This window comes from Nanorana parkeri, unplaced genomic scaffold (genome assembly GCF_000935625.1).
Source record: "Nanorana parkeri isolate BGI_ZX_2015 unplaced genomic scaffold, ASM93562v1 scaffold1143, whole genome shotgun sequence".
Lineage (NCBI taxonomy): Eukaryota > Metazoa > Chordata > Amphibia > Anura > Dicroglossidae > Nanorana > Nanorana parkeri.
Genome location: NW_017307411.1, coordinates 202,290 through 213,104, shown reverse-complemented (window position 1 = coordinate 213,104; position 10,815 = coordinate 202,290). Strand labels below are relative to the sequence as shown.

General features: G+C 43.5%; 1 protein-coding gene across 1 annotated transcript in view; it reads right to left on the bottom strand.

Moving 5' to 3' along the window:
* Positions 1 to 9,960, bottom strand: part of GPR143 (G protein-coupled receptor 143) — a 38,304-nt gene extending 28,344 nt beyond the window's left edge. The window contains exons 1-3 of the mRNA XM_018568142.1: positions 9,594 to 9,960; positions 3,535 to 3,644; positions 555 to 649 (exon numbers count right to left, since the gene is read on the bottom strand). Of these exons, the coding sequence (XP_018423644.1) occupies positions 555 to 649; positions 3,535 to 3,644; positions 9,594 to 9,849 (461 nt within the window). The 5' untranslated portion in view covers positions 9,850 to 9,960. The remainder of the gene's footprint in view (positions 1 to 554; positions 650 to 3,534; positions 3,645 to 9,593) is intronic.
* Between the last annotated feature and the right edge of the window lie 855 nt (positions 9,961 to 10,815).

Genomic DNA, 10,815 nt, shown 5'->3' with positions numbered 1-10,815 from the left:
GCATTATTAGTGACAATTAGATCTAAGATGGCATTTTTTCTGGTAGGAGTCTCCACCATCTGGTCCATGAAGTTGTCGCGCAACATGTTTAGAAATCGCCCCGCCTTTGCCGAACCCGAAGTTCCATTGGCCCAATTTATGTCTGGGTAATTGAAGTCACCCATCACGACTACATTGCCCTCTCTCCCAGCTATTCCTATCTGTGAGTGAAGATTGACTTCTCCCTCTTCCCCTATATTTGGAGGTTTATAGCAAATACCCACGAGAAGTTTACGGCTAGCGTCCGTCATATCTAGCTCCAGCCATAGAGTTTCCACGTCTTCCCCATTATTTGACGTGATATCGTCCCTTATATGCACATATAGATTATTTTTTACGTAAATGCAAATACTCTTCTTTCTTTTACACTCCCTCTGCCTATTCATCTGCTGGGAGCAGGAGAAGTATTCTACATAAGCTACAAGTCATCTGGTAAAGGTTATGTTTGCTTTATAAAAGTTGCTTTTAAAATGTTTTCATCTTCATGGCACAGTACATGGAGCATGCTAACGAACCTTATTCCTGCTGATCTTTTAACCACTAGGTAGGCATCCACTGCATAGCAGAACAACCACCAGAAGCTTGCACTGTAGAAGAGCTGTATCCACATCTACAGGAAAACAGATGGTCTTGTTACCAATATAACACATTTTCTGGCAAGTGCAATACATCGAAAACTTTTAATATTAATTTTCTAAATAATGTCTAAAAGTTAATATTGTAAGCAAACCTAAAAGTGATTGCCCCACCTCATGTTTATAAGGGGTGTCTGCTCTCCCTTTGTTTTGTTCATCATCTCCTACAGTTCTTCCAAAATTAACTACCCCCCCCCATCCCCCACCCCGGCAACAAATTATGGTTGTATTTTACAGATGAAAGATCTTACCATACACTGTACTTGTATAGTTTGACCTATTGAAGAGGTAAGGGGAACAGTTGAAAGATATTCCAGCCCTGTTTACTTTGTGGGAAAACGTTCCCGACGGGTTAAAGCTTTTCCTAAGAAGGGTCAGCCCCTTGGATCCATGGTGTATGCTGTACCTGGGGCCTCTTCAAGTTTGAGATTATGCCCCAACTCTTCCGATGCTAAATCCTGTCCTTTGCTGTTTTCTTGTTAAATGCCACTGCCTCTACTGTCCCCTAAGGCCCTGCTTTTCAATGCAAGCATTTGCGCGATATCGCGCGATTTGCGAATCGCCAACTGTGAGGCCCCATTCACACGGCGCGATTCGCAAATCACGCGTTTGCCACACGATTTGCATTTTGCGCGATATCGTGCGATTTGTCACGCGATATCGCGCAAATGCTTGCATTGAAAAGCATTGAATCGCGGCAAAATCCGCTACAAAAAGGGTCCTGCTGTAGCGACGAACGACCCGCGACAGCAGGACCCTTTGCCCCATTGCCAAGGAGAGCGATATCGCGCTGTAAATAGCCGCGACATCGTGGGAATTACCGCGCGATAAATCGCTCAGTGTGAACGGGGCCTGAATGGGGCCTAAGGCTGTGTATGTAAAATGGAAATTAATGGGGCTATAATTTTAGGTTATACTGTATATCTGCTATAAATAGTTCTGTATGCATGGTTGTACACTAGTGCATGAAGGAAACATTTTTCCTCACTTAGGTATCCGTTCTTGTTTATTTAAACCTGGGCCACCATCAGTAGGGCACAGCTAGAACTAATGAAAGGGGCCCAGGGGCCTGGGCTCTAACCAAGCATTTTTTGCTATAAATTCATATGTACAGACACAATGGTACAGTCCCAGCCTCCACCCCTGCCCTGTACAATTGGTACCTTCCTGTCTACGTGCAGGAAGGGTTTTATTTTCCTTTTCAGGGGGTGGAGCTTTCTTGTAGTGGGCTGAAGCACAGAACACGGAAAGAGGGGAGCTCAGCTGCTGGAGTGGAAAGGTAAGTATTTTAAAGCAGCTGCAGATGTCTGGGGTGGGGTGCCCGTGGGGAGAGCAACGCTGGGTGGGGGGAGGAGGGACTATGTGCAGAGACACACACTGTGGAAACTCTTTAGATTAAAAAAGACAGCAGCTGGTGCCCAAGGCTGAATAGGAGCCCAACGTTGGGGTGGGGTCTTTGCCAGCGTCGGGCCCCATTCAGCCTTGGGCACCGGCTGCTGTCCTCTGCAAAGGCTCCCCCCCACCCCAGCGTCGGCCCCCTATTTAGCCATGGGCACCGGCTGCTGTCCTCTGCAAAGGCTCCCCCCACCCCAGCATTGGGCCTCTATTCAGCCTTGGGCACCGGCTGCAGTCCTTTTTAATTTAAAAAATAAAGAACCACAATGTCTCTGCCATTGTTCATGCATCTGATCACATTGTATGACCAATGGCAGAGACACTGGGTGGATCTTTACTTTTTAAATTAAAGAGGACAGCAGCCAGTGCCCAAGGCTGAATAGGGGCCCGACACAGGGGTGGAGGGGAAGCATTTGCAGAGGACAGCAGCCATGCACAACACTGAACAGGGGCCGAACACTGGGGTGGGGGAGTTGGCAGAGGAGAGGAAGCAAGCAGGTACAGACTTACAGCCAGTGTTGCTGAACTGGGGCAGAATGAGGAGGGGGAGCTCAGAGGGCAGGGGGAGGCATTAGGTCGGACTATTAAAATGTTGATTTGTAGTCCTCCATAGCTTGTGGCATTATGCATTGTTGTATACTGTATATAGGGGTACGCACACCCTAATCACCCTGAGCGCAACACCACAACTGCAGGTGCAATGGGCAGACTGACTGTGCGGGCCTTTGGGTAGTGCATGCGGTCAGGGGAGGGCCCAAGTTTCTTTCGCTCTCCCTCTGCCTCTGTGTGTCCTGGCAGCGGTTCCTCCTCTACAGTGTCACTGAAGTCCTGAGCTTTCCTGAAAGGTGCCACTCTTAGGTCTGCTGTGTATTTGGGAAGGGGGAGAATGCTGTGTTATGTCAGAACTGTCAGTGTCACCTGTGCATTGTCACCCCAGCAGAGTCAGTGTGACCTGTGCCGTGTCACCCCAGCAGAGTCAGTTTGACCTGTGCGTTGTCACCCCAGCAGAGTCAGTGTGACCTGTGCATTATCACCCCAGCAGAGTCAGTGTCAACTGTGCATTGTCACCCCATCAGAGTCAATGTTAACTGTGTATTGTCACCCCAGCAAAGTCTGTGCGGTCATATAACATATTTCATATAATAAGTTGCAATAACGTTAAAATAAAAGCCAGTGAACAGGCCTGTGCAGTGTTGGTAGAGGGGCAGGGGACCCATGTCTAAAGCTCTGTAATGGGCCCATTCCATGCATGTGCATTTACATGTGCACAATTTTTCAGTTGTTTCTATCAAACCCTGTAAAACCCAAAGCTCAGAATGGAAGGAACCATGCACTATATATTATAAATTTTTATTATATAAACAACCAGCTATAGAAAACTAATAAAACTGAACATAATCAAACAAAATCAAATATCTGCATCTTGAGCCCAACAATTCCTAAGGAATAAATGTATTCAACTTACCGCACTTCCAACACAAAAAGCAACGTGTAAAACACTGGTACTGTTCATTTCTGATATATTGGCAACAAATGATGGAGAAGATACCCATACTGTTGACCGAAGTATAATACCTGGAATAAAAATGACATGCTAAACTCAAGGCAAATTACAGTGATATTGTGGTGTGTTGAAGAAAAAGGGGTCAGTGTTTTTGCAGTGTACATGAATGGTCACAGGTACCACAATGAGTGTTGAAACCTCAAACACCTAGTCACCTGCAGGTGTTAAACATCATAAAAATTAGTAGTACAAAACAATGCCTGAGATCTTCCTCTCACAGAGCTGATCTATCAAGTTTAATCTAGAGCAGCGTTTCTCAACCTTTTTTTAGTCATGCCACCCTCTAAAGGTGGCCATACACTTTACAACCCTCGCAAGACTTTTGTCTAGCGAGGGTTGTAAAGTACTTAAAAAAACGTTCGATCTGCCCATCTTGGACAGGCAGATCGTACTTGCGATCATCGCAAGCCCGCCCCCCTGAGGGGCGGACTTCTGATGACTGCAATGAGGGGCGGGCTTCCGATGACTGAAAACGGGCAGTGTGCACGTGCGTACACCGGCCCGTTCGGCAGTTGTCGAACAAGCAGGCCACTAACTAATCGTACGATTCCCGGCGGGTTTTCCAGCCTGCTTGTTCGACGGAAGACGTGTGACCGTACAGTAGAAAAGGTTGCACGCCTTCCATACACTGCATGATTATTGTACGATCGTGCAGTGTATGGGCACCTTAAAGGTATGCAATATCATTTTTAAAAATCAGCTATCTGTGTAGTACAAAACAATGGCTGAGCTCTTTCTCTCACACAGCTGATCAATCAAGTTTAATATAGAGCAGAGTTTCGCAACCTTTTTTTAGTCACGGCACCCTTTAAAAGTATGCAAAATCGCGCAGCACCCCAGTCATAGATTTTAGGGGAACCCCATGCTAAAACACATAAAAGTGGGTTTCCCCCTTCACATCGAAGTACCCTGGTTGAGAAAGGCTGGGTAGGAAATATGCATCCTTTCCTGCATAAATAAGTGTTAGGAGGCACGCAGAGTAAAAGTATTTTTTTAATTAAAGGACAACCTTAATAGTTTGGGGTCAATTTTGTTTTAGGCTTTTTTAAGTGTATGTGTTTTTACACAGTTGTTTTGTAGCTGTTTTACGAAAAAATAATAATATTTGGCAAAGGATTACAGATCAGTTAGCTTAAGAAAATAGGACAGCAGTAGCTGCTTGCTTTTTATTTCAGTTGAAATGTGGGACTGAGCTGTGTGTGTGTACTAAACATGCTTTACAGCAAAGTAAAAACCAGGAAATCATGAAAGGGATCCTAAAGCTCCGTCTGTAGGCTAAAAGGAAGATTGCTAAATATTAGCATGAAATATTTAATTTTTACCTGATTAAATGGTGTGTGTGTGTGTGTGTGTGTGTGTGTGTGTGTGTATTAATTAATTTACTTCGAAGAACATCAGAAAAACTCCAGGCAAAATTGAAATGCATGTATATGGACTAGATTTACATATTAAAAACAATGAATTATAGCAGAGAATTAAGTTCTCTGTTGTCTACTGATTGTATCCAGAAATATATTCAATACTTCATTTTGTCAAAAAACATTTAAATCCACATGAGCATCCAATTTGTTTTCTATAAAATACCCTCTATGACATCAGGAGTAAACTCTTTTCCAATAAATATTGTCTATCCTAGGGTTATTCGTAGAACAAGCACATGCCTTAGTTCATATGGGAACAGATTGCGCATACATCTTCCTTGTTTATTCCTCATTCATAGGAGGTATAGTTTAATTTTTTTTTTCTAAACCACTTGCCAACCTGCCAGAGTATTAGCTCATACAGTTACTCCTGCATTGATTGCAACTAGAGATGATGTGCTGTCTGAAATTATCAAAATGTACCATTGTACATGCCAAAGTATCTGTAGTTCTATCTAGCCTCATCACACAGCCAGAAAGGCATCACCTCTTTGAATAACACCACAAGGACACCAACTGGAGTTTTATTGTCCATAGCAGACTTTTTATTAACAAAACGTAAATAACAGATAAAACAACAACCACAAATGGGGTCCAAAGTCCTTTTAGGCACTTTAAAGTGACACTAAACTCGGGAGTTAAATCTTAAAAATGCATTCAATTACCCCAACTCTAAAAATGTATCTTAAGGTGCCCATACACCTTACGACCATCGCAAGGAAATCCCGCGATCGTAGGATAATCGCAAAGTGTATGGAAGGCGTGCAACCGTTTTTACTGTACGGTCACACGTATTTTGTCTAAGGAGCATGTTCGAAAACCAGCCGAATATCTTACGATTTTCGGCTGGTTTGTGGCATGCTCGGGAGACAAATGCCAAACGGGCCGGTGTGCGCACGCGCACACTGCCCATTCAGCATTGCGGTCATCGGAAGCCCGCCCCTCAGCGGGGCGTGCTCGTGATGATCGCAAGTACGATTTGCCTGTCCAAGATGGGCAGATCGTACGTTTTTTAAATTACTTTACAACCATCGCAAGACTAAGGTCTTGCGATGGTTGTAAAGTGTATGGCCACCTTTAGGGTGTCCACATCTATCCATAACCAGAGCCCATATATCTCCATAATTAAAGATCAGATGGGTTAGGTGATGAATGTGACTGCAGCAAGCAGCCAGGCCTAGGTGATGCATCATGAAGAAGAACATGAAAGCCCCTCTTAGGTAGCCATTGCCACCACTGTTTCTTCTTTCACCAACCTTAAAATATGAGCCATGGGCATGAAAGAGGATCCTGCCACTTTCTGAAAATCCTGAAAATTAGGTTTGAGGCTAGGTTCACACCAGATGCAGTGTGTTCCAGCCCGATTCTGGCCAGAACGCACTGCATCGCATTGCTGCCGCGGGGCAGGAGGGGGCGTGGTTATGGTGCCATTCTATGGTGCTAATGGACGATCGCATTGAGACCGGAGGGCGTGGCTATGGTGCCATTCAATGGTGCGCCACGCCCCTTCCTGCCCTGCAAAAAAGTGAGGCGGCAGCAATACGATGCAGTGCGTTCTGGCCAGAATCAGGCCGGAAAGCACTGCATCTGCTGTGAACCTAGCCAAAGTTTTTCTGTGTAGCACCTGTTCCAGATGGTGCTATTTTGCTCCCTCTGATGGCAGGATGAGGTGTGGCATTTTCCTATTGTAGCATTGACCCAAAATAGTGGACAGCCAGTAATGTTCCCTCTCCTTGATGGCCTCAATTCTGGGGGTTCTTGCGCAGGCACTGCAGCATGAATTCACCACAAATTCCCTATGGCAGAGGGACTCTGAGTTCTTCATGACTCTAAGTGTAACAGTGTCCTCAATCATCTCACCTCACTCATGTACAACTCCTGGTATTTGGGAGAAGTGAAACGTACCCCTGGAAGCATACCCATTTTCTCCTCCTTTACCTCATTTGATACGCTGCAGGCAGAGGCTGCAAACCACTATGGTGCTGTCTGCAGTACATGTGTGAGAATAGCCCTGCTAAGCGGAGCTGGAGAGTCCAATGTCTTCCACCCATGAAGCGATTCTCTCCATTCCCTTGCAAGCTACCCCTGAATGACATCCTGCTTCACTGATCAATCCGTGATATCTAGGTATGGTCTGCCACCTCATCATCCCCACCCTCCTCATCGCTACTTTAGCCTGTGGATGCACAACCTTCTCCCACCATAATGGCTGCATGTGGAAAACCTCTGTCTCTCCTTCCAGGGCTCCCAGGCAGTGGCGTAACAACCGTGGAAACAAGGGACTGGCACACAAAACAAGGTAGCCTTTACAACGAATGTTATATCTATTCACTGTGAATACAACAGTTGGTACACACTTCAATGCAGATCACAGTAATGGAGCACTGAACAGCACAGTGAATACAGGGGGAACACTCCACTTTCTCTAGGCCACTACACTGCAATTCACTATAATGTAGCAGTGGCAGTATGCAGGACTGTATACTGGAGGTAGCACAGTACAGTAGTCACTATCCCTCCCTAAAATGTCAGCTGTCCCTATCTACTCCCACTCCAACACACACTGACAAAAGGTTGTTAGGAGAGCTGACGTATATAGGTAGGGGGCTGGCCGTTTTCCAAAGCTCTATTATCGACCACACCATGCCACTTGACCACAGTTTACTTGGGGAACACACCCATTAGTTTGCAGATCAGTTTGCATCGCTGCAAACTTGAAACTCATCCCTTATGAGTACTATCATTCATGAAAATAGCTAGAAATGTGCAATTCATTAAAAAAGGAACAAATACTAAATTTGTATTGATCATCTGCTCTGAATTCTTGTCTTATACACTTAATCCACATATAACTAGTTTAGTCTTCCACTAGTAACTCTTCATTATAGAGCAGGCAGGCAGAACTTGTTTCACACATAATGGAGTTAAACTGTTCCCTGGGGCTGGATTAGTAAACTTGCCTAATTGATGTGTTAACCTTAATCATCCTCTCAGCATCTAACCATCAATGTCCACAGATGTTTGAATGCATTACACTTAAATACTGAATGGAAGGTCTTTACAGTTCATTTTATAAGGTTATTTGTTCATTTGCTGGGTTGAAGAACTATCAATCAATTATCTAAGGCAATCTACAATGGAAGAACTGTATGTACATGCAGGCCATACATGTGACTCAAGGAAATGTCCTACATGTGACACTGTCCAAAAACTCTCAAAGCACTACAAAGACAAAACCTTTTAACCATTTTGGTCACATGGTCTTCCAGATAGTTTGTAGACTAACCTAAAGAAAGATATTTTAAACATATACAGAAGACTTCCCCTGACTTTCCTTCCCGATCACCTGTTTCACCTGTTCAGGTAGGATGGAAAATCTAGTTGCACAAAAAAAAGCATACTTACAAATATGGTGTAATTGTGTGAGTTATTGTGTGAATGAGAAGTTCATACAGATTTAGTCATAGTGTTTGCAATTGGACAGTCTAAATAACTTCCAGCATGACCAGTATTGACAATATACTTTAACATGTGCAAGTAATGCGATTAAGGCTAGGCACACACCTTACAACCATCGCAAGACTTTTGTCTTGCGATGGTTGTAAGGTACTAAAAAAAACGTACGATCTGCCTATCTTGCATAGGCAGATCGTACTTGCGATGATCGCAAGCCACGCCCCCTGAGGGGCGGGCTTCCGATGACCGCAATGCCGAACGGGCAGTGTGCGCTTGAGCGTACGGCTTTTATCGTACGAACATGCCACAAACCCGCCGAACATCGTACGATGCTCGGCGGGTTTTCGAACATGTCCGTAAGTTAAAAGTCGTGCAACCTTACAGTAGTAGAGGTCGCACGGCTTCCACACACCTTACGATAATCGTACGATCGCGGGATTTCCCGCGATTATCGTACGATTATCGTAAGGTGTGTGGGGACCTTAATTCAAACATAATGTACTGTACAAATGCCAATTTAGAGTGCATGGGTCAGTCAAATTTACCAAGATGCTGGAAATACATAACAAATGCCAATTTAGAGTATATGGGCCAGTCAAATTTACCAAGATGCTGGAAATACATGACAAATGTCCATAAAAAAAAAAAATGAAATTCACTGAATACACCCCAGACACAATGTTGCAACGATTTAACTAAATATTCCATTACTACCTATAAAATATAAACCGTCTGTCCCAGATAAAACGTTCTAGTGAATCAGATAGGTGTTCTATTGCAGTAATAATTTAAATTACCTAAGGGTTTCAAAGGGCAAAATATCCAGTAAGCTGGAAGATGTCTACTATTGGTGCTTGAGCAGAACTCAAATCTCCATTAGATCTTCCCATGTAAGGCCCACATCATAGAGATCTTATTACTGTCAATGATATTTGGTAACTAAAGTAAATACATTATTACCCTTGCTGTTGTTTTAATACCAGACACAAGTTAGAATTAGTTTTATGCAAAGTGTTATATGTCATATATAAATACAAAACATGCATGCAAATATTAACACATACAATATTTAGATTGTCTTACCTAAACAGCCAAGCAGATCACATACTATGACTAAGAGGAGGATCTTTGAAGAAGAAGGTTTAGGCAAGGTTGATCTGCTTTGTTTCCTGAATCCTTGTTTTACTTTAGGCAGCATTTGCACAATGGTTAACAAGAGACTAAACAGCCCACTACCAATGCACAGAGAGCTAAATATATTAGGTTCATAATCCAGAACGAGTTGGGTGGCAGGATCCCTGTTGGGACAGCAGAAAGTCTCCAGCCGTGGGGAAGCCATGGCCCGGCTAGAAAAGCAAGTCAACTATACAAAAGTCAGGGGAGGAAAGAAGCTAATGAAATTTACTCTGACTTGTAGGCTTCATTCTTCAGAACTGTTCATCACGAGTTTTTACGCAGATCATGTGCTTTAAAATCCCTGCAGCTATGTCTCTGCCCTCATTCATTGAAATCTCAGGAGCCCTTGCCAGCATGGGTTATAGTAGGCATACTTCACACATTTTAAGCACAACTCTTTGTCGAGAAAAGCTGCAATATAGTGCGGTGTGAGAGCATCACCTGTAAAGTATCACCTACATTTTAGATATATTCTTGCAGAAATGGTAACATTACTTCACATGCCTTTGCTGCAGCAGATGGATTACATTAGCATTCTGCTAAATATAGTTGAGAAAATCTCGTTCCACTGCTTTCCTGTTTGAACTTGTTGACACCAGCACTTTAACCGTCTGTATTTTATCACTGTCCAACACACAGTATTACCTGAAGACACTGAACTGACTAAACTGATGTTGTTTGATAGCGAAGGTCATATTTCTGGATTACCTCTGTAGTGCCGAAATTGCCCAATCGATAGATCTGAACATGTTGTATGATTGTGGAAAGATTTTACATGCAAGAGATCATTCAGTGGAATAGATCATGCCGTAATTTCCAACTGCTATATGGTGTCAGTAGGTAGCTTGGTGGAGAAAGTCCTACAAAGTCTTTGGTTTCTTTTTTTAAGATATACATATGAAAGAGATTAACTTGATGTACAAAATCCAATCAATATGTGTCAAAGTGTTAGTACACCCAAAAGAGATATTTTCGTTATATCATGGTGAAAAATCCATTAATTACAGCTACTTGCTATAATTTCAAACTCGGTTCCTGTCCAGCAGGCCATTCTGAACTTAGGCCCCTTTCACAAGGGCAATCCGATCGGGTCCGCCTTTTTTCAGGCGGACCCGATTGGATACCCAAT